This window comes from Ambystoma mexicanum, chromosome 1q, assembly GCF_040938575.1.
Source record: "Ambystoma mexicanum isolate Mex_15411 chromosome 1q, UKY_AmexF1_1, whole genome shotgun sequence".
In the NCBI taxonomy this organism is placed as follows: domain Eukaryota; kingdom Metazoa; phylum Chordata; class Amphibia; order Caudata; family Ambystomatidae; genus Ambystoma; species Ambystoma mexicanum.
In genome coordinates, this window is record NC_090922.1 from 660376138 (window position 1) to 660400881 (window position 24744).

The 24744-nt window shown below is 46.3% G+C and overlaps 1 protein-coding gene across 7 annotated transcripts in view; it reads right to left on the bottom strand.

Moving 5' to 3' along the window:
- Positions 1 to 24744, bottom strand: part of PRRC2C (proline rich coiled-coil 2C) — a 1565218-nt gene that overhangs the window by 1368841 nt on the left and 171633 nt on the right. For all 7 annotated transcript variants that reach the window (XM_069641251.1, XM_069641250.1, XM_069641252.1 and 4 more), the window contains exon 6: positions 19694 to 19905. In XM_069641251.1, coding sequence (XP_069497352.1) covers positions 19694 to 19905 — 212 coding nt within the window. The remainder of the gene's footprint in view (positions 1 to 19693; positions 19906 to 24744) is intronic.

Consider the following 24744-nt stretch of genomic DNA (forward strand, 5'->3'; position numbering starts at 1 on the left):
TTGTGACAGAAGAACAAACAATAGATGGTAGAAACAACGGAAAAGGGGACGTCCTGTTCCTGGCCAGAGTAGGGCTCGCATAACAAACATGCTAACAAAAAAAAGTCCATCTTTGTAGCAGAAAAAAATGAAGTGAACAAGTCTAAAAGAAAGACTCTAGATATCTGTCAAATAGTTGAAGATATGGAAGAACAGAAAGGGGAAAAAGATTGAATGTACAGAGATATACCCTGTATACCCCGTAGCGCCTAAACCTGCAGTAGAGTATAAAAACCCGGTCTATAAGCCTCCAGAGGTAGAGAGCGTCAACAGGATTATCTGAATTAGAAACTAGGGAAAGGGGTTTGGGGGAGGGGAGGGAGGCGACTCAAGAGCTTTTGCACCTCCATATAACCCATCCACAAGCTCCAATATGCCCGTAGCATTGATGTACCTAGAGGGTCTACAAGTAGACAGATGGCGAATTAAGAGCATTGGAGAAAAGGTTTGTTAGGTTACAAGAACCTGAAGTAGTATCACCAGAAAGAAGGGTACTGGTGCACAAAACAGGGGATTGTAAGTCAGATTTTTTTGTTTAGGTTTAATCCTGAGGCAATAACAAATGTTTGTTGAAAAAGATGATGGAGCGAAGGTATTGATGGTCCTGGGACAAGAAGTAGAACAAGCAAGGGAAAATGAATGGGAAGATGAAGCTGGTAGAAATCATGAAAATGCAGGGCAAGAAGATCATCAAGGAGAGGAGGCAGTGAGAACCCCATCCCTGCCAGAAGAGGCAGTGGTGAGGGACAGACCAAGAAATAGACTAGATGTAATCATGGTAGTTCAAGATCAGAATACTAATAAAGGGTTAGAAAACAATAGATATGCAGATGCCTCTTATACATAAAGGAGTAGGGATAATGCAGTATGTGCCATGGCCTCAAATGGACAAAAAATGGATTAAAGCTCTCCCTCAGCTTATAGACAGCTAGTAAATGGATCTATGAATTTTAAAAACAAACAGCCCGGGTAGCGTTAGCACTAGGAGACTAAGTCTACTGGTCACCATAATTGGGGACCAGGCGGGTGACATATGGGCAAGGGCTGGGGTAAGTCTTGCAGATAAAGAACATGGAGCAACCTTTGATGTTTGATGAGCTAAGGGTATGGGATGCCCTACGAAGGATGTACCCAGATACCCCTGACTTACATTCTTTAATGCAGTGCACTATGGGTGATGAGGACCCACTTAGGTTTATTCTTAAGTTACAGGAAATGTGGAGAGTTGACACTACAATTTTTCTATTTTATTATAAAGAAGGGACTACCAAAAGCGGTCCAGAAGGCACCAAATAAAATTGTGGGAATTGAAGCCAAAGGGTGGGCAAAGATACAAAGTATAATAGTCCACAATTGTAAGAGAATCAAGGAGCGGGACACGGAGACAGCCCAGAAGTGGCAAATGAGGCAAAACTAGTGGAAAAGAAACAAAATAAGGTTGTCGTTCAAGCACCAGTGAAGGCACCGGCTCAGGGCGAAAGGACAGGAGATCCTCAACAAATTGGTAATGCCACAAATGCGTCACTATGGGGTAAAGGAGGACAGCGGCAATGGGTTGGAGGGACAGTACCCCAACCTACAGTGGCAGTGTGAAGGAGCACCAAGGGGATACGGGGGATTTTGAGGAGCAAGAGCAGGAGGCTTTGGGAGGATAGGGCCTCTAGGAGGAGGATTGGGAACATCACAGTGCTGGTATTGCAGGAAATGGGGGCATTTCGCAAGGGAATGCAGGAATAGGAATGGGATAAGATTTCATTATGGGACATCACCTCCAGGGCAGGGATTCCAAGGGCCTCAAGGAAGAAGCCAACAGCAATTTGGCAAGGGGGTCAAAATCAGTTCCCTTATGGGGCCGATAGGTAAGGGAAACAACTACACAGGGTGAAAAAACTGTTTAACAGGATAACAGGGGGAGCAGGGGCCCCATTCCAAGGAGTTGCGGGGGCGGCCCTTTTTCATTCCCCCAGACAACTACATATTCTGATTAGGACAGCCCACAGAAAGCACTTGCATGTCCAATTCTATTGATAACCGCACACCCTTAAGAGGAGCCCTTGGTGGAGGAGGAAATTGGCAATTTATATTTATGGTAAATTCAGGTGCAACCAAATCATGCATCATGAAGGGGAACTTTCCATTATCAGGTAAAACTTTACATGCAAGGATTCTCTGGGACTATTTCTGCAGTTCCAAACACTGAGGAGCCGGATATAAAAGTGGTAGGGGAGGTAGTACGAGCCCCCTTGTTATATTCAGAGAGTTCCCCTGTGAACTTGTTGGGTAGGGATCTGCTCAGTACAATAAATACAACTATCATTCACAGATCAAGGGGTAGTGTGTTTCACTCCAGGGATGTGTGTAGCTCAAGCAAAGGTAATAATCAATGCAGTAGAAAGGGAGTCAGTAGTCCTTGGGGTTCCTGTGGTCCTACATACATGTTTTAATGGTATCAAGGTATTAGTAAATGCAGTGCCTCAAATTGTGACAATGTGTTGGCAAGTACCTACAGTTTTTATTTTCTGACCCATGGTGCCACCCAGGGGCGGTAGTGGGACACGGTAAGGGGGGAGAAATAGTGACCACCCCTGTAGAAAGCGAGACCATGGTCCACACACCGCATTGCCCATATGATAACTGGACCATTATTATCTGGGCAACTGATCAGCCCCAGGTTTAAAGGTCCAAATGAGGTGGTGTTCTGTAATCCTCTCGCCGTCCGTATGAAGGAGTTGAATATTGGGTCCATCTCGGATGTCATAAGAGCACCTGAGACAAGGCAAAGTTTAGTATGGGCATAGCCAAAGAAGAGACATTTTTGAGGATCCATGCCAGGGTGGAGTGCAGTGGCACACGCCTGCTTTTTCCTCTCATTTGTGTTCTTTTGTCAATTTTTATTTTTCCAATTTGTTTTAGTTTTTTTTGGAAGGCCCTCCCTCCTGCTCTTTCTTTGTTTTTCTCTTTGATAACTTTTTTTTCTCCTTTCCAGGAATAAGCAAAGATGACTGACCGACCTCTGTTATGTAGGGATTAGATTAAGACAAAAGTAATTTGTACTAGGAACTATGTATTATATAAAGTACTATGTTTTGTATGAAACTGGTTGTGGGCGTTGGAGTGGACGAAGGGATGTTTGTTATATGGGGTGGATAAATAAAGTGGGTGTGGGGGGCGGGGTGAACAGTTGGAAAATACTAGTATAAATATATGTATGAAACAAGAACACAATCACAAAATGTCTCACTTTTTGCCGGCCACCCTTACAAGTTTTCTTAGACGAACGAAACGGAAAATATGAATGACGTATGATTTATATAAGGGGTTGGGCTTTGAAACTATTTCTGATGTCCAGAATGTAGCAACATTGAATAGCTGGTACTCGGATATGCGCATTGCAGGAAGGAATATAATCAAAGAAAGCTGTTACATGTGTGCACTTATCCCGCAATCATCAGGGGCTCCTAAGGTTTTAGTTCCACATTGTCATGATTCCTGCCCCTCATGTCCCCAGCCCTCCAAGGTGTCAGGCTGGAGCCAGGCCACGATCACCTACATGGCCCTCAAGGGCCTCTCCATCCCTCCAAAGAACCACTTGGAGTCAGACTTGGCGCTTGTAGAACCAGACTCACTCACTCCCATAGGATAACATTGGGGATTAGACTTTTAGTGCATTGATGGGGACAAGATGGATGCCCCCACATATTTTGGTACCCTGAACTGCATGTGCAGTCTAGTCTTTTGGGTGTGGTTGAGCCCAGAGACACCTGGGATAACCAGAGACCATTTAAGCCACGCCCAGGCTGAGAAACATGCTTTGTTTTCTGCACCTGCAGCGTGACACAACGTGTTCGGATCGGTCTCCAGTAGGCCTGCATCTTTCTTCTGGGCTCAGCTCCTGCTAGAACAAGAACACCGTTAGGAACAGCCTTACCTTGCGGCGCTTCTGCCGATCATTCATCGCTCCTTCTGTTCTGCGGGCATCTTCGGCGGTGTCATTCCCATCCCGGCACGCCGCTTCCTAAGGAAAAGAACAGAAAAAAGGCATTAGTAAGCATTCAGCAAATCTTCGCTTATTTTTAAAGACTGTACGAGCGTCAAACGCTTACCTGAATCCCAGCCGCTCTGGGGAAACTCTGTCTCTGGAACTTCTCATCCATCTGCAAGAGGGAAAAGACACTCCAGGTTAGCGTGGAAACATCTAGAGGCGCTGCATACCGCGCTTACTCACCGCATTCCTTCTTCAGAACCGGCATCCACAGTGAAAACGTTGCGGCACAAAAGACAGAAAAAGAACTCAGTCCAATACAAATACGAAAGGGTCGCATCGCGCTCTCACTCACCTTCAGCGCTACTCATCTCAGCAGCACATCGCCACCCCCGGACGCCGAAAAGGAACAAAGTTAGAAAACTGTTCAAAAGACTCATACTTACCTGTCGGACTCTTGCCAGTGAAGTAACTAGGCAGCAACAAACCCGCATCAATCAACGCGCCCCTGCGCTGAAAGCAGGACGGAGAGCACACTTTCAAAAAAACAAGGCCCAGTCTCCAGTCGAGTAGACTCCAGGGAAGGGTTTGAGGTTGTAAAAGGTCGGAATAGGCTGCGTGACGTCCCTGTGGATACCAGGTGATCGTTACACACATCCAGTCCCAATTACAGAGGCACAATGCTGGGTACATCTTGCACTCTACCAGAAAAAGGGCACATTCCAGGCACATAATGTGCAGTTGAGGAGCATTGATCTAGACCCAGCGTTATGCAATGGCAACACAAAATACTGCCATTGTCTACAAGGACCATATTTCTCCTTATGAGGTTAATCAAATGACAATGACAAATGGCAGGCACCACAGTGATGTGCCTGGCAGATGGGCTGATAAGAGTACAGCAGAGAGGAAATATAGAGACTATGCCTGCGCAAATATAGTTCACACATCACAAGGCTGACATAGATTGCAACAATGAAGAAGCCAGTGCTACTTTGTTTTAGCAATGAAGGAACAGTTCCTGGTGGTGCAAGCACACAGTGCAACCACACTCTTGTGATTCCTGGTATGACGAAATGTACAGCAGCAGTAATGGATTACTACTGGTTTGTAGCCGACAAGCCTACCTGCAACTCCAATCATCTTGGAGGGGCAAGTGTTCACTGGCCACCCTGCATTCAGTGGTACTAGCAATCCTGGAAGAACACCTGAAGGGTGAAGAAATGCCTTTCGAGGTGCCAACAGCCACCCTTGCACCTAAAGAAGCAGAAAGAAGCTTGCATATCACAAAGGAATTTGGTATGCTGACAGAAAAAGGACGATTCAACGTCGGAGATGAAAGAAAATCTTAAACCGGTCTCAAAAGACTGTCCGGCACTGCTCAGAGGAATACCTGACAAGTATTGACTTTTTAGCTCAGACGAGACTTTTTGGTTCCTGGGGTACAAGCAGCTGCTGTACTTTCTACCCCCGGAGGATGCTGTGAATGGGTCACTATCCCAAGTCATCAAGGCGGTGCACAATCTAGGTTTTTAAATCAAGAGAAAAAAGGTGGCATTCAGATCACATTGGCTATCGCTTGCCTTTAATTGGGTCTCGTCATGGCTGGAGGCAGGAGTAAAAATACTGGCTCCTGTAATCGTGTTCTTCTTGGTTGTCTTCTGCACGTGCCAATGAGGTCTCCGATGATGTGTTCCTATAGTCCCCAATAGTGCAATGATGATATCAATTGGGGGATCTAAAACACCTTGATATACAATAAACAGCATAACTACTCATATTTCTGGGGTTGTAGATATGCCGGGTGGGGATGAGTATGTTACTGTAGAAGTAACAAAAGGGGGCATTAGGCAGAATTTCAGGCAGCACTCTCTGGAACCATTACCCGCAATTAGGACTACAGGTGTTAGCCAAATCAACCTTTCGTACAAGTCTGTACCACACAGTTTTTGGTAGCGAGCCGAGCAGCATGACTGATCTCAAGAGTGAAAGTGAGCAGTACAAGTAGTTACACAGAGAACTTTCAATCACAGTGGTTCAAGTAGACACTTATACTCAAGGTTTCTTGGTAAAAACAGTAATTTATTACACAATCATTTAGAAAACATTTCACTAGAAGGAGGCAACTTAATATTATGTACCCATAAACTTCAATACAAAACTAAGCTTTTGAGACAGTTTGAGCCCCTCTGAAATAGGAGCTCAATGGCAGTTCAGTTACTTATCAGTGAGCAAAAAGGACAAAAGTAAGTAGAATAGCTCACATATACTGTCGAGGCAGGGCAAATAGTTTCAGTTCACCAGAATAGTTCAAGTCAATAGGCCAGGCCAAAGTCAATTGGCTAGTTTTCTGGATAGGAAAGAGCAGTTCTGGTAGCAAACGGTGTCTATTTGCAAAAGTTCTCAAAAGTAGCTTAGACTAAAAAGAATCATTTGTCGGGGCACAAACTGGTTAGGCCTGCAAGTTGTGAAAGTTTCACGAACTTTCACAGCGAGAGTGGCGTTCTCTCAATCGGGTTGGCACTGTACCTTTGTATGAAGAAAAATGCTGAAGTAGTGGTCCCTGGCAGGTCCTGCAGATCTCACTGTTCTTGAGCCTCAGTCGTGGGGACAAAAGGACGACGTCAGGGGGGACTCCTGCACTGCACGGAATTGTTGAAGAAAGCAAACAAGATGGAGTCACTTCAGTTCCAATAGCTGTAGGTTCAAGAACAAAACTAGTGTCCCTCTCCCGGGTTAATCCTGACCAGCATTGAGAAAGGTATCCAGGTGTCTTACGAGTTGATTGGTCCCACCAACTCAAGGGAAGAAGCCGTCCTTGAAGGAGCTTCTCTGTCGAATGGAGTTTGGCAATTCGGACCTGCAGCAGCCGTTCACCAGGCAAACCAACGGTTCAGGAGTTGCAGCAGCCGTCCCCTTCCAGCTCATCTTCAGTGCTTTCGTTCCAGTGGTCAACTCTGCTTTCTAGTCCAAGAGACTCGCCTTTTAAACAGTTTTCTCCCTTTCATTCCAGCCTAGCTGTCACTCACCTAGCAGGGTGGCTGTCCTTGCTGGTTAGTCAGCCAACCAATCACGCCCCAGTGCATTTGGGTCTCCTAGAAGACTAAGCAAAGGGAGTTGTGGGCACCTCCCTCACTTCCTCCCCCCACCAGACACCCTGGAGCTCAAGGCAGTCTTCAGTCCTGAAGCCAGCCAAAGGAACAATAACCAAGGGACCAAACCTGGATTGGCGCGAAGTCAAACACTAGAAGGACCTTTCCAAAAAGAACCAGCGAAAAAAAGAACAGGGCCCGTTTAAAAAAGGACTTAAATGGCCATCTTGAAAAACATGGCTCCTGTGATTTTTAGCTACCGGTGTTCGTGGTCGGGAAAAATCATGGTAGTTCGTTGTAAAACCACTGCCACCAGCCTTTTCAATAGGAAAGGGTAGCATTTGACTGCTACATGAGTATTTGGACACGGGATACTATGTAAGCACTCCATTGTAAGATGTTGTGTGCTGGGTCTAGGAATTTGGAAAGACTCGTAAAGTCAATTTCACTTTACATTCTCTGGGAAACAGTAGTTTATCCAAGAGAAGGTATTTAAACCTTTGGGAAGTTTAAAAAGACATCCCCCTGTGTCACTGCACTGAAGGTGCTGTGTAACACATGAAAAGATGATGCCTATGGAGTTATCTAAAACTCCATAATAAAAGAACACAAATGTAAAACACACATCAAAATACATGAAAGAGTGGGGAAAAAGTCCTCAAAATCCAGCCAAATTGGTAAAGGGAATTAGCACTTTCATGAGTATTCTCCCCAACACTGGAATGTTGGGGAGGAGCCAGTGCTTTGGCTAGCGCCTTCCTGCACCCCTCAAGCACTTTACAACTAGGCAAGATTCTTAAGCACTAAAGCAGCGAGAAAGCCTTTTCCATGCAAAAATAATCACAGGCGTGGCCAGTCACTAAATAAATATAGTAAGGATTGAAATAAGGTGCAAATAACTTAGTTGAATGAATTTATAAACATTTTACATTGTATTTAGTTTTCTCAGAGCACGGTTAAGAGCAGAATCCTCTGTCAGAAGGAATACAGCTTGTGCTAAAAGACTACAGGCATTGCATCCCCGAGGTTAGCTCTGAGCACATTGTTCTTGTTCATCAAAATTCCATGCAGACTAGGAGTGTACAGAGTAGGAGTGTACAGATTCAATGTGTGACATGCAGAATTATGAAATCAGGTTTAAAAGATTGTAGGACCACATAAAAATATGATTAAGATGAGGAGTATGAATGAAAATTAGTTATAAAAATGTTTTTCCTTGGAACTAGGCCTCAAGGGTTGTAAAAATCTGCAGGGCGCAGTGTTTGCCTATGTAAGGTATTAATATGTTAAGCAGCATGGCTGCCAGAAATTGCTGATGAAGAAAGGAAGCCTTTGCCAGTATCCAGTAACCAAGTCAAGAGTATTTAAGCTCCAGGCCCAGCACCAGTCTTCAGGAGCTTGCAGCGGTTGGGGGGACAGAACAGACCGTCGATGAGCATAGTTCTTTGCTCCCATCCTCATTTTCTGTAAAGATCAAAGTTTGTTATCTCTTGCAAGATAGACTCATGGCCTTAATTCCCTAAAAGGGTGCATTTACTCTGATGTGAGCTTGATCAGGTGATACCCCAATGTATTTAAGGAGTACAAGTATGGCCTACCTTTCACCTTCTTCCCTCTGTCCAAGGTCCTCATTAATGTTTACTTAATGCCTCTTATTGAACAAGTCTCCTTGTTAAAGTCTCCTTCTTGGAGGTAGGTAAGGTAAGTAAAGTCAATTTCACTTTACTATTCTTGGGAACTGTAGTTCACCCAAGACAAGGTAATTAAGCCTTAAGAGAAATCTTAAGGATTTCTCGGTGACACTGCACTGAAGGTGCTGTGCGTCACCATACAAAAAGCAGATGCCTATGGAGTTTGTCAGACTCCAAAACCAAAAGAAAGGCAAAGTCCAAATAGAACCGAAAAACCTGAGTGAGAGAAAAAAGGGCTTACTCGACGATAAAATTAGTCCTAAAGTTCAGCAAAAGAGCTAGGGGTCTCCAAGGTAGAGGGCAATTCACAGTAATGAGAATTTGCCCCAACATTGAGTCCAAACTACACATCAACCTTTTGGAGCTGAGGGCAATTAGACTAGCGCTGAAGGCCTTTCTGCCGTCTGTAAGGGGGCAAAGATAATGATGGACAACACAGTGGCCATGTACTACCATGTTAGGGAGAATTGTCATTTCTGTGCTAATTCCCTTCAACCATAGAGACACCCAGCTCTTTTGCTAGACTTTAAGACTTAATTTTTATCCTGAAGTGAGTGAACATTTTCTCACACTCGTATTTTTTGGTCTGTGATGCGATTTGGACTCAGGTTCTTTTATTTTGGAGTCTGACAAACTCCATAGGATTCTACCTTTTGTATTGTGACACAGCACCTTCAGTGCCGTGTCACACAGAAGTCCTTTCGATTTCTCATAAGGTTTAAATACCTTCTCTTGGGTGAACTACTGTTCCCAAGAGTACTGAAGTTGACTTTACTCACCTGTTCTTCCTATGTAGGTCCAGTACACCCCATTTTATGAAGTACTGGGGGGGTCGGTTACTTAGTAGCCCCTTTTCCTACTTGTGTAACAATTTTTTTATGTTACCCTCACTACAATTAATGACTGGTGGCAGTGGTTTAATTTTCCTACCATTGTGCTTTTGTACCTCAGGCTGAATCCTCGCTGCTGTATTGCACACATGGGTGCCCATTTTGTCAAAATGGCCCGGTCTTTTTTCGCCATTTCTTGTTTTGAGGTCTTTCTTGGGTTTTAATCTGAGCGCCAAACCAGGTTTAACTCTTTTGTTTGTTTTGCCTTTGGCAGGCTTCAGTGCTGAAACCCACCTCTGGCTCCAGTGTCTGGCAGGGCAGGTAGCGAGGAAGGTGCTCGAAACTCCCTGTCCTTAGTCTCCTTTGTTACCCGAATGCACCCAGTGCAGATTGGCTGGCTGGCTATCCTTGGAGGGCAGCCACCCTGCTGTGTGAACGACAGCTAGGCTGTGCATTAATGGGAGAAACCTGCATGAAAAGATGAGGTCTCGAACAGAAGCCAGAGTCGACCACTGGAAGAAACATCCGCTGGAGCCAGAGGCGGGCTTCACCAGTGAATCCAGCCGAAGACAAAACGAACAGAGGGACCAAACCTGGTTTGGAGTCCAAAGTAAATCTCAAGAAGGACCTCACAAACAAGAAATGGTGAAAAAAGAAGACCTGTAATGCTCACCCGATATCCACGGGGACACCACTCAGCCAGATTGAACCGCACGATCTCAAACCCTTCCCTGGAATCTGTTCAACTGGGGTCTGGGCCTGAAATACAGGATTTCCAGATTTGAACTTTGTGGTCTCTGGTTGCTTGACCCCCCACTTCCCTTGAGGACCAAACCTTCCCCCTAGATCCTCTCCTCACCTTGTATTCTTGTGTCGTGTGCTCTCCGTCCTGCTCTTCAGTCCAGGGGTGTGTCGATTGATGTGGGCACTGCGCGACCTCGTTGCTTCACTGGTGCGGGCCCAATGAGTCTGGGTTTGCTGTACCTCTAGCCGAACAAGGTAGGTTTATTGATTATTGGTGAACTGTCCTTTTCTTGTCTCTTGTCCCCAATAATGTCCCTCTTTCGCCCTTTAGATGCTGGAGGGGGTCGTTGATGCTGCTTAGGGGGAGCAGAGCACTAAGCGGTGAGAGAAAGCACGATGTATGGCGCTGTTCACCTTTTCTTGTGCTGATCTATGTCCCTTTGTCCCTTGCAGGCTGCTGCAATGTCCCAGTATGGCTGCCGGCTGAGAGAATACGGTGCGGCGAGTAAAGCGCAATGCGCGGCACCTTCTTATCCTTATGTGCTAACCTGTGTTGTCATTTCCCTTTATAGGTCGATTGCGTGCTCCGGAGCTGAAGATATCATGAGCGGCTCGAGTCCAGGTAAGCATGCGACTCTTCTTACTTTTTTAGGGGAATCGGGATACAAGAATGCTTACTAATGTCTTTTCCCTTCATTCTTTTCTTCCCAGGATGCGGCGTTCCGAAAATGAGATGATGCCGCCGAAAGGCTGTCCACAGGACCGGAGGAACAATGGATGGAAGCAGGATTCTCCTCAAGGCAAGTGTGATGTTAATGTTGTTCTTGTTCTTTCAGGTATGCGGGATGCGGAGGAAAGGCGAAGGCCTTCAGGAGACCAATCCGAACACGGCGAGTGTCACGCTGCAGGCGCAGAGTAACGCAAAGCGTGTTTCTCTGCCCAGGCGTGGTTTATATAGCCTCCAGGTATCCCAGGTATCTCTAGGTCGAACCACACCCAAAAAGCTAGACCGCATAACTCAGTTCATGGAACTGAGTTATGTGGGGGCATCCATATTGCACAAAGTGCATTACCAACTCCAGTTCCAAGCCTCTCCTCAGTCACGTTTGAGCCTGGCGCCACAGGCGCCAGGTCTGACTCCAAGTGGGTCTCAGATGGGATGGGGAGGCCTTTACGGTCCTTGTGGGGGATCGTGGCCTGGCTTCAGTGTTTTGCCTAAGAGGGCTAGGGACAGGGATCATGACAGCCCCGGGCCATTTTGACAAAATGGGCATCAAGGGTGCAATACTGCAGCTGAGGATTCAGCCTGCTGTAAAAACGCAAAACTGTAGGAAGAATAAACCACTTACACCAGCCATTAAATGTAGTGAGGGCAACTTAAAAAGTGTTACATGAGTCTAAATCAGAGAAAATACAAGAGTTTGGGAAAAAGGTCTCACGCCCTCCAAGATAAAAATTAAATGTCCATAAAAAGAGCCGAGGATCTTTAAGGTAGACGGGAATTAGCACAGAAATGATAATTCTCCCCAATAGGCAGTAACGCTGCATCTGAAGTAATAGCCATTCTATCAGATGCTGTGACCGTCTGCCTCCCACTGCGGTCTTCTGACCAAAGATCTCAGCTTTTGGGGTGGCTGATGGCAAAGTAGCCGCTGCTAAGGCGGTTTTAGTACCTCTTCCCCATCCACCAATGGGGAATCTTCTTTAGCCTCTTTCAACAGACTGTCCTCTGCCTCTTCCAAATGTAGAGTACCTCGAGGGCAAAGCTGTGGGGCGATTTAGAGGTTGTCTAAATTGCAGCACCAAGGGATTTGGCTGCTGCTGCCCAAGTTTGCATTTCCTCCAAACTTTCATCAGCCTTGTTTCCGTCTGGAGCAAATCCTGACTTTCTCAACCAGGCAAACACACGCATAACTAATAGCCACCGTTGCTTTGCTGGTGCAGTCAGTAGAGTTGAGACCAGTCTGGAGGGATTCACACATCGCGTCCTTTCCATCCTTGACTAGGTTTAAAAACCAGTCTTGTTCTTCTCCTTCAGGGATATGGTCTGCCGCCATGGATATACACTCCAAAAGGGCGTGGGTGAACCTTGCCAACGTGCACGTGGCATTGGCCAACTGCAGGACCATACTTCCAGCCGAATTTCTTTTTGGCTAGGGCATCGTAGCGCTTATCACCCCCATCAGGATGGATAGTAGGGTAGACATTTTGTCTAGTGGTTGAGGTGGCAGCTTGTACCATCACTCTCCAGTTTTGGGTGTTTTGATAAATAGGGGTCACTGCTAGACACCCTGCATTTAGGGTCAATGTTTTGACCGCCGGATTGAGTTCAAGCACCTAACAATTGGTAGCTACACGCTTTAGCAAAGCTGCATGGAATGGCACAATTGGGTCTTCCTGAGGTCTTGTCCAAAATATCAGTCAAGACATCTTGTTCAAAAACTGGACTTGGTCTAGCCCATCCCATACATTCAACTACCCTAGACATCAACTGCCTGTAACCGCTGCATGATCAAACAGATCTGATCTGCCAAACTCCACCTCTGGTGAGGTGTCGAAACCCCTGGCATCATGCAGACATTGTTGGAGATCCTTTATTCTGGACTCTTCAGAAATTGGGGCTTCAGGGACTGATTTCGTACCATATTGGAGGCCAAAGGCCTAGATTCATCCGATGATGGCTCTGCATCCTCATAAATGGAGGAAAGAGACTTTAAAGTCAGCCCTGGACAAAGGGGTATATGTTTCCACAATAGTACCTGATGGGGTCATAATATTTGTCAACAAAGGAGTCAAAATCGTCGCAGCTGTGAACGGCTACGAAGGCTGCGTCGACGGCTTCGACACCTGTGGCGTCGAGGTGCTCGAAGAGTTGACCTGTCATGAGTTTTTGGCACTGATGACGCATCTTTCTGCACCGACAACTCAGTCCTCAAAGGGCCTTTTCCTCAACTCGAGGGATCCTTAAACCACCCTAGAGGAGTTTTGCCTGCCGGACCCAAAGGAGCACAGCGGTTATGCTCATCAGGCCTTTCGACCGGAGCATGGCTTGAGTGTACTCGAGGAGGTCAAGGCTGCATTCTCGAACGCCTTCATCATTTTTAGTCTACAATAGTCCCACTCAGTTGGTGACGCAGTGTTAGTTGGGCACATGACCCGCCCGAGAGGAACTTTAAGATGGCGACCTATGGCGCCCTTTCTTCGAATTTCTATACGATAAGTGGGGGGAACCACTTCGCGATCGTGAATTTTTCTTACAGCAAGGAGAAACGGTTCGACTCGTTTGCAGTTGTCTAATTAAGCCTGGCTGCTCGGTCTACACTACTATGAACGCAGGTGGTACAGTCTTATACTAGGAGTGGAGTCTTGTACTGTCTCAGTTGAATGGTTTTATTAAGCCCTTAGTTGGACTTCAGAAAAACTGTCCTAACACAGAGGGCTGTTGGAAAATGTCCTACACAAGATACACTGAAATGGAAAATATTTAAGCTCCAACACAATTCAGTTCATAACAAACTGAACATTACTGTAAAACATGCTTTCTAGTAATGTGGAATTTTCATCACACCAAACTTCGCAAACTGCTTTAACAATCCATAACCAAGGCCCAGACTTACTGAGAGACAAATTAAGCCTACATGTTAATGTTAAAGGACATTAGTACCGCGCACTATCACCACCAGCGTGGTCCCCCTGCGCTCTGGCGGCTCTGAAAGAGGGAGGGAGAGGTGGGTTAGTGGGTGGAGGCTGGAAAAGTGCAAGATTACAGTGATGTGCTGTTGGCAGCCTCAGATTGGTGGTTCCGTCGGCTGGGCCTGGGGTGTATACGGCCGGTAGCCGTGTGCTGATGTGAGAGTGTGTGTTTTTGTTTTGTTGTTGCAGTGTAGTGAAGTTTGTGCGGTTTGTTGTGCTGGAGGTTTGTGGTTGTGTTTGATTTGGAGTTTGAGAGGTGTATGCAGAGAAGGAAATTGTTAGTGGTATTGGTTATTTGGTATCTCTATCCTGGATTAACCGGTTGGGCTTGTGTAATCTTACACGACGGGATGCTTGCGCACCCTGTGCCTCAGAAGGTACGTGCCCGTTTTGCATCGAGGCCGCTTGAGCATTTAGCTGTCCCCTCTGTCCGCTCCCTCAATAACTTTGCATGCTCCTCACCCCCACCCACATGACCAGCGCACCTGCTAGTGTCCATACTTCCGATTGTGTGGTGATTGGTGGTATCTCATTCGTTCCACAACCCCGTGGTACCTAGTTGTAGCTGTACGGGCGGTGGGAGATGGTAAGGATTGGCTGGGGTTGTTGCCTCCGTCTCTCTGGGTCTCGCAGATGGACCCCCTGTGTCCAGCGTCAGCCCTACTGGTGCTCAGAGTACTTCTGTCGGTTCTAGGGGCTTGTCAATGTCCTTTCCTGTTGAGTCATTTGTCTTATTGTTGTTTCGGTTTTAGTCTCTGGTGTTGAAGAGCCAGGTTTTTAGTAATTTTCTGAATTTAAGGTGATCTTTGGTGTTCCTTATTACTTTTGGGATGTTGTTCCAGGTTTTCGCGGCTAAGTGGTAGAAGGCGGTGCCTCCGAGTTTTTTCTTGATGTAAGGTTTTTGTTCCAGTCGGATTTCGTTGGTTGACCTGAGCGGTCTCGTTGGCTTGTAGCTTGTTATTTTCTTTTGTAGGAATTCTGCTCCTTGTCTGCAGATTGCCCTGTGCGTTATGCACATTGTTTTGAAAGTGATAGTGTTTTACTGGGAGTCAGTGTAGTGTTTTTAAGGCCGGGGTGATGTGGTCTCTTCTGGATAGTTTGAGGAGTAGTCTGGCTGCTGTGTTTTGGATCCGTTTAGCTTCTTCAGTAGGTATTCTGGTATACCGAGCTAGAGGCTGTTTGCATAGTCGATACTTGACATGATGAGGCCGACGATAAGGAGTGTTTTGTGTGTGAAGGAGAGGAAAGGTAGTATTTTTCTTGCTGTGTGAAGGAGGAAGAAGCATTTGACTGTTGCGTTTATTTGCGGTTATAAGGTTAGGGTGTTGTCCATCAGGACTCCCAGATTTTTTACTACCTTAGATGGTGATGGTGCAGATCCCATTTCCATTGGGCACGGGATGGCGGTTTCCTTCTCTTGGTCTTTGGATATCGTCATGATTTCTGTTTTTCCTGGATTGATTTTCAGGTTGTTGGCATTCATCCAGTTGAAGACTTCTTTTAGACAGTCGGTTAAGTTTGAATGATCGGCTTGGGTGTCTTCGATCTTGTAGATTTGAGTGTTGTCTGCGTAGTTGTAGCATTTGATGTGTTTCTTGAAGATTCTGATAACTGGGGTTTGGTAGATGTTGAAGTACAGTGGTGATAGTAAGGATCCTTGTGGTACTCCACAGTCGTTGACTTGTGGGGTGGATTTGAAGGGTTTGATCCAAACGGTTTCAGTTCTGTCTGCTAGGAATGATTTAGTCCAGCGTAGCGCTGTGTCTGTTATGCCTATGTCTTCTAGTCTTTTGGTTAGGGTGTCATGGCTAACTGTGTCGAAGGCTGCAGAGAGGTCGAGCAGAATAAGGGCTGATTTTGTGTTGGGGTCTGCGTTTGTTTTTAGGTCATCCCAGATGGATAGTAGTGCTGTTTCTGTACTTCTTGTGGGTCTGAAGCCGACTGGAGCTTGGTCTAGCAGGGGGTGTTCTCCGACGTATTCTTGGGTTAGTTTGTATACGTAGGTTTGAGGAGTTTGGCCGTGAAGGGGATGTTGGAGATTGGTCTGTAGTTGTAGAGATAATCTACGTCCCCGCTTGTGTTTTTCAGAAAAGGTTTGATGTAAGCCGATTTGAAGATCCTTGGTACGGTTCCTGTTGCCAGTGATAGATTTAGAAGGTTTCTGAAGTATTCTGCTGGCGTTCCTTGTGTGAGGATTGATTTCTAGATGTGCGGGGGACAGGGATCCATCGGTGATCCCGCTTTCTTGCTGTGTTTTACCAGCATTGCGAATGCCTCTGCTGATATTTCAGGGAAGTTGTTGAGTTTGTGCTGCGGTTCTAAGTTAGGTTTGTTTGGTTGGATGGTGCTGCTGGTTGGCCTCTGTTGGATGGTTTGTCCGATATCATTGATTTTTTTTTTGTAAGTGGTCTGCAAGGTTGTTGCATAGTTTCTCCGAGGGGGTTGGGGTGTTGTCACAGCCTGGTGGGTTTCTCATTTCTTTAATGATGCGGAACATTTCTTTTTGTGTGTTGGTGGCATTTGTGATTGTCATCATAATGCCTTCTCTTTGCCTTTTGAATTTCCTTCTTGTATGCGCGAATTTGCTTCTGGAACAGTGTTTTTTTGTCTGGGTTGTAATCTTTCCTCCATTCCATTTCCATCTTTTTGTTTTCTTTTTTCATGTTGCTTAGTAGTGGGGTAAATCATTTGGCCATTGCTCTCTTTTTTGATGGTGTGAATGGTTTTTCTGAGGCCATCTTGTCAATTGTGTCTGCAATCCATTTGTGAAATCTCAGTTTTCCAATCTAGGTCAACTAGGTCTAGTTCTGTTAATGAGGGCTTGGTTACCTCCAGTCGATCGAATAGGTTGCCTTTTTTTGACGTCTTCCCAGTTTCTTTTTGTGGTGGTTGTGAGTTTGGGAGGTTGGATGCAGACTTGAGTAGGCAGAGTGATTACGAATGGGATGATTAGATGGTCGCTCCACAGTATTTGTATTGGCGGTGCAGTGGTGATGAATTTTTCCTCTGCGAAAATTGCGTCAAGGGTGTGTCCTGCCGAGTGAGTTGCCCCTTTTACTAGTTGTCGTAGTTTCATGGTGGCGAGTTGTTCAATCAGTGAGTTTTGGGAGTTGGCATAACTGTCTTCGAACCAGATGTTGAAGTCCCCCAGTATGATGTGTTCGTGGTTGATGGCTATGTTGGTCATGGCTTCTATGAAGTTGTCGACGAAGGATGCATCATAACTTGGGGGTCTGTACACCAGGACGAATGTGACGTTGGTTTTTGGGCTAGCCGTTAGGTGTATGACCATGGACTCGCAGTTGAGGATGTTGAGTGGTTCGTCTGTTCTTATTTTTAGCTGTTCTTTAAATGCTATTGCAATGCCTCCTCCTTTTTTGTTTTTCCTGTTTATTTGAAGGCATTTAAAGTTTGCTGGAAGGCAGCTTTGGAGTGCGATTTTGTAGTGGTCGTCCAGCCAAGTTTCTGTGATGAAGAGGATGTCAATGCCGTTGTCGTCGAGTAGGTCGAAGATCTCTGTAGAGTGTTGACATGGATCTTGCATTTATTAGATTGCAGTGGAGTTTAGAGGTGTAGTTTGGTTTGGCTTTTTTGTTAGGGTCGTTTTCTGATCTTGTTCGGGAGCAGGTTTCAGGTTGTCGGCGTCCTCGAGTAGTTCTTCTAGGTTTAGTCTAGGGTTTTTGTTTTCATCTCGTTAGTCTTCCGGGGGTTGTGGGTTTTTCTTGCTTTGGTGATGTAAGGTGTTATTGCTTCAGTTGTGTGCTTGTTGTATCTGGTGGGGTTCGTCCTTCTTGATTTTGTTAGGTTGTTTAATGTAGTTGGTTTTGGCGTTGCATTGGTTCGATCTGGTGAGCAGGTCTCAGCGAGGTATGGAGTTAGGTAGAGGGATTTGGCTCTTCTTTCAGTGTTGGTCCGAATTTTTAACCTGTCTGTGGGGGTGTGTTCTGTTGTTGCGGTTCTTAGTTGGAGTGTTTGTTCTTTCTTCCCTTTCCCTCTGGGTGGGTCGTTTGGGCGGCATTGTAGGATTCCGAGTTGTTTTAGTTTTGTCGTTGTCTCGGTCGGGGCATAAGGTGGAGTTAAGCGTTGTATAGTTATATAGTTGGGTTTTAACTGTGGCTCTCTTTAGTTTCCGTCTCCCTGACCGTGGTTCACTGTGGTGAGCTAACCATTTATGTTTACGGGGGGGCACGTGCTGGCCCTGGAATGACTGAGGGGCGCAGCTAGGGCTCATTTCCTTGATGTAGTCAGGGCATCGAAGCCTTGCTAGGTTTGAGAGACAGGTCTACTAGTGCAGTCTGAATATGATACAATGTAATATGGAGACTGAACCCTAATACACGAGAGACCTGTATAGTGGGAGAGAGGCCTATCAATGTCATTTGGAGAACAATGCAATTTGGGCCCGGCGGCCCTGCTAAGTTTGAGACACCTGTATAGTGGGAGAGAGGCCCATCAATGCACTTTGGAGAACAGACAGTGCAGTTTGGGCACGGCGGCCCTGCTATCAATGCAGTTTGGAGAACAGACAGTGCAGTTTGGGCATGGCGGCCCTGTTATCAATGCCTTTTGGGGTGACGAGGCCAGGTATATAGGGCAAGGCTGTAACTGTCCCGACCTACATCACCCAACAAGGACGCTCAGATCAAGCAGTGACATTCGCTTGGAACCAAATCCCTACAATAAAAGAAAATTGAGGATCTTCTTTCTCTCACCTCGCACCAAAAACCTGGAACGATTACCAAAGAACATGCGTAACACAAGAAACCACCTATTATTCAGAAAACTCCTCTAATCCTGGCATACACCCAGCTGAAATCATAATGAATGAAGAAAGCAACCCCGGCACTGTTTATGGACAAGCCAAGGCATTGTCCATAAACAGAATCTAAGGCAGCCAATCCACGAGACCCCAACTTACCAACTGATTGATAGATATTACAGTTCGATACCCTGGACTAAACAGTGAGAGTGGGATGCAAGGATGACTTATCAATAGAACCTTGGACTACATACTGCACAAGCACCAAGAGACCAGCAACGGAAATAAATAGCGTGCGAGTAGGCGACTGCTAATCTACAGCACCAATATCAGAGGGGGGATACCAGACATACCCCATCCCAATACAATAAGTTCAACACAATACAGCTGGGAACACGCCATTAATTTATTCATAACAATTAGATGGACTAGTAAGGATTATGCCTATATACAAGACAACTGGATAGAAAGAAAAAGGTCTAAGAACTAGGATATAACCCACTAACCCGATGCTCAAATCTCTGCATACTTAACTCACCTGAAACAATCCACACACCCATCTTCTCAATCAGCAAACCGCAAGCACTTCACCGCACTATAACAAACACAAACTGCACCAACAGCACATTAGGTCTTGCATCGGTCTGACATTCACACCAAAGCTCAGCACACAGTGAAAACCAAACTGAAGCCACCAAAAGCACACCACTTCCCTCACTTTCCTACTCCCTCATTACTCGACAAACTGACCCCGCATTCTTGTTTTCAGATCCACATGGGGACCAATTCCATTGGTGACAGTGCGCAATATAAATACCTTCAACATTAAAGTTAACACTAACTATTAAGAGGTCAATACTTACACTCCCAGCAAATGGAGGCATGAGCCCCCTGTACTGTGTAGTAGGACCTGGCTGCTGCCCATTTAACTTGAGCATCGCTGCAGCACCTTGGAGCATTTCAGCGGGATTGCTTGTGTCTTGGGCATCTGTGGCAACATCATCAGCAGGTTTGCTTTCCTGATCAAATGTAGAGTTTGGATTCTTTGCACCACCATCCCTCCAGCTTGTGACATCTGTTGGAGAGAAAATTTATAGTCAAAGGCAAAACAAACTTCAAGACAGAGATAGAAAAATATGTTTCAACAGGATAGAAAAATTAAATAAATGTTTGAAAAGGAAAAGAAAAAAGTATAATCCAATACAAATCAAACTTTTTTTTAAACTGCAACCAGAAGAACTATTTGCAAACATCATCTGGGCAGACAGAGCTTACAAAGTTCAGGTATAAAAACAAAAAAGTCACTATTAACTGCCTCAGTGTTTGGAAAATTTTGATCTGACCTGAAGTAGGTCATTGCAGCCAAACCAAAAAGGGAAGCCAAAACACCTCTTTAAGGTAATGGGGCAGTAGTCCGGTTTAAGGGGAAACGTATGCTCAAAATAAGGTACTGTTCGTCCACGCGCTTGCCCAAAGAACGCATTCCACATTGGTATAATGAAAGGTATACAGCTGTTAAGGTACACATACAAAGCTCTACTAGTTTCAAAAGTACTTGCTAAGAGAGTTTGTCAAAGACAATACCTGTGGCAGGAGTTGAAGTCAACCGTGGGTTAGCAAAGTTATTCACACTAGTTGAGCAAACCCCCTCGCAAGTAGTGTTGACTAAACAGTAAGGCTGAACTAAGGAGTGTTAGGAAAGATTATTCCTTTAGGCAACTTTCCCTCCATATTATATGGATCCCCAAACTTTCTGCTTTTGAACCCGTCCTGACCTTTTACAGAGAAACAAAGTCTTCAGCTTCACTTCAATGGCATTTTGATAAGGCCATTTCTGCCCCTCTTATATGCTGCAAGTGGTGGTTTGGGGAAAAGCTGTTGTAGCTGTGTGTCAATTTGTATTAGTCTCCAGTTTTTCTTAATGAGTCGTGCCACATGGTGACTGACTAGAATATTTCAGTGTAAAAAGGAACTGGGATCTCTCTGGTCTTGGGTTTCAAAAGTTCTCCTTGTGGCATTTAACTTGCTTTAGTTTTGGCAGCCTCCATTATTTTACTGGGATATCCTGTGTAGATACTTGGTTGACATTTTCAACAAGTTATCTGACAATATGTTTCAGCATAAGGAATTGGCAGGTTGTCCTATAAATGTCTGAGATGTTGGATGCAGTAATATAAAGAGTTGTTCACGTCGGTAGGTTTGTGAAAGATATTTATTGTCTATACTCCATCTCTGAGCTCCAACTCCACATCTAGCTAGTGTAGTTTTGGTACCCCTACTTCCCACAGTGAATTGTATCCGCTCATTTTTAGAGTTTAAGTATGTAAAGAAGTCATTCACTCTGCCACAAGATCATAGGTCATAACCAGTATTCACCTTGACAAGGGATATCTTTATGCTTAGGTATGCTTATGGTACGTATTCCACATCTATGACAGGTAATCACCACAGCTGGGCTGCTTCGGAAAATTTTCGGCGTCTGCGTCAATGACGTCAATATGCTGTCCAAGGGCCTTCGTCGAGGCAACGTCACCGGATGTTATAAGTAGAACGCACGGCACTAGTAGCCCCAGTTGTAGTTTTTTTCCAGAACGTGTGGCACAAATCTTCTGCTAGTATGACTACAGAAACCCTTGCTGCAATCGCATAAGGAATTCTGTAGAGGGGCAGGCTGGGAGGGAACGATGTGGAATACGTCGTCGGAACATCCCATCGAAAGAAAGTTACCAGGTAATAAAGTAATTTTTTCTTCTAAGGGATTGGTTCCTCTGATGTATTCCACATCTATGACAGACTCCCAAAGGAGTAACAACGTAAGGAGGTGGCAAAAGAATTTAGAATTTTAGAATGCCCAATTAAATTGCAGAATAGAGGACCGCCTTACCAAAGGCCAAATCTTGCCCATGGATAGAATCCAGGGAGTAGTGTTTTACAAAAGTATGAACAGAGGCTCATGTGGCTGCTTCACAAATGTTGCAAATGGGAACACCCCTCTGCAGGGCAGTAGAGGCAGCCACACCCCTAGTAGAATGGGCCCGTAGGCCTACCGGAGGGTCCTTACCCGCCAAGCGTGAACATTCAGAAATTGTCAAGATAATCCATCCAGACAAAATCTGTTTAGTAACAGCTTGTCCCAAACGCCTTCCAGCGTATCCTACAAATAGCTGATCGTCCACTCAGACCCAGGACATGTGTGAGATGTAGAAACTTAAAGCTCTCCTAGGATCCAACCTATGGAGCCTCTCCTCTTCCTTACCAGGAAGTGGAAGAGGATAGAATGCCGGAAGAAACACCTTCTGGCTTAAATGACATTCCGACACAACTTTCAGAAGAAAAGAAGGACGAACCCCAAGGACAACCCTGGCCTTATGGAACACCGTGAAGGGTAGCTTAACGGAAAGTGCCTGCAACTAACTCACTCTGCAAGCGGAAGTGACCGCAACTAAAAATACAGTAGAGGGGTCAACAGTCTCATAGGATAAGAATGTAGAGGCTCAAACGGAGCTCCCATGAGGAATTTTAGAACCAGGTTCAAATCCCAAACAGGCACCTGGAAATGTGATGGTGGGAACACAGTTAGCCCCTTGAGAAACTGGGAAATCAAAAGGAATCTTAAAATAAGAACACTCTTCAGATGAGCGCTTAAATATGGACAGCGCCGCCAGGTAATCCTTAATGGTACCCACTTGCAAGCACTTGTGGGCTAAAGAAAGCAAAAAAGACAGAACCACAGGAATGGCACATGAAAAAGGATCCACATTCTGAACCCTGCATCAGTCGCAGAACTTTCTCCGATGGCAACGCTACAGTGACTTTGTTGCTGGCCTTCTTGCCGAAAGCAACACCTCCATCACATCTTCAGGAAGGTCCCAATCCTTATACCTCAACCTTTCAGAAGCCAAGCATGAAGGTTGAGGGACTTGATCTCTAGATGATGAACCGGACCCCCCCTCCCGTGAGAGCAGATCGTCTCGGTAAGGAAGACAGCGTGGAGGGCAGATGGACATGTCGAGAAGGTCTGGGTACCACGTTCTCCGGGCCCATGCCAGAGCAATGAGGATCATCCGGGAACCGAACCTCCGTAACCTCTGCAGCACTTACGGAATGACGGGTACTGGAGGAAACGCGTTCAGCAGTAGGAAGGACCACTCCACTATGAACGTGTCCCCTAAGGCTCCTCTTGGAGGAAATTCCCGTGAGCAGGATCTTTCGCACTTCCGGTTGGCACTGGTGGCGAAGAGATCCACTTCTGGGGTCCCCCCAAAGGGCGAGGATCTCCAGGAGAATCTCCTGAGCCAGCTCCCACTCGTGAGAGACCATGTTCTGCCTGCTCAGAGCATCCGCTGCCACAGTTTCGTCTCCGGCCATATGAACTGCTGAGAGCGAAATTTCCTGCTGGATGGCCCAGAACCAGAGCTGCATCGCCTCTCTGCACAGAGGGAGACCCTGCCCAGCCCTTTTTGTTGAGGTAGTGCATGGCCACTGTGTTGTCCATCAGAATCAGGACAGTCTTCCTCCGCACAGACAGCAGAAAAGCCTTCAGGGCTAGCCTGATGGCCCTCAGCTCCAACAGATTGCTATAGAGTCTGGACTCCGACGGAAACCAACGACCGCTGACTGTCAACTCGTTGGCATGAGCTCCCCATCCCGTGAGGGACGCGTCCGTCATGATAGTTACCTCCGGTCAGGGTAGCCAAAATGGAGCCCCCCACCCCCATCAGATTGCCTTAGACGGCCCACCACAGAAGATCCTGGGCGACCGAGGACAGCACCTGAACGGGATCCAACATCCTGCCGGAGGACTGCGACCACTGGAGCTTGAGAGCCCATTGCAGAGATCTCATCCGCAACCTGGCCACTGGCACCAGATGAATGCAGGATGCCATGAGGCCGAGCAACCTCAAGAACTTGAACGCCGGGAGACTCTGGGCAAGTTGAAACTTGTGCACCATTTGCAGAATGTGATGAGCCCTCACCTGGGGAGAGAAACGCTGCCCCAGGGATGTGTCGAGCACTGCTCTGATGTACTGGAGATGCTGGATAGGTGTCAAGTGGGACTTCTGTAAATTGAGGGAGAAGCCCAGCCTGTGAAGGGAGTGACAGGTGACTGACAGATGATCCAGGACTTGCTCGGGAGAACGCGCCCTGATCAAACAATCGTCCAGATAGGGGTAGACGTGAATCCCCCGTTTCCGGAGATACGCTGCCACCACCACCATGAGCTTGGTGAAGACCCTCGGGGCGGAGGTCAATCCAAACGGCAGGACCCGAAACTGAAAGTGTGAGTCGCCAACCGCGAACCTCGGGTACTTCTTGTGCTTGGGATGAATCGGCACATGATATGATATATGATATGGTATTTGTAACGCGCCTATACACAGGTGTTTCAAGGCGCGACGAGGCAGGGAGGGGAGGAACGAGGGGAGACAGACAACGATCCTACTAGGCCAGGTGTCATTCAGATCGCGCAAGTGCATTCGTGGGGAGGGGGAAAAGTGCAAGGGGGAGGGGGGGGGGGAAGTGCAGTACAAGGTAAATGGCGTAAAGTAAAAAATAAATAGGGCCAGCTGGTGGCAAGTGCAAGATAAGTGCAGAACAAGTGCTGGGGAAGGGGTGGGGATACAGAGACAGTCCCGCAGTGCAGAGGGGTTCCAGGGCATCAGTGCAAGTGGAGAGTGGCTGGGCCCAGGACCGAGGCCGTTTAGAGTGGTCCAGTTGCAGGATCAGTGCAGTTTCAGTGAAGAATTAATTAGCTGTTCAGCAGGGGAGAGGGAGAGAGAAAGCAGAAGCAAAGAGGAAGGTTTTGAGGTGCTTCCGGAACCGGAGATGGTTCTCCTCAAGTTTCAGGGAGGCAGGAAGGCTGTTCCAGAGGGAGGCCCCTGCCGCGGAGAGAGAGATCTACCCCCAGCTCGTT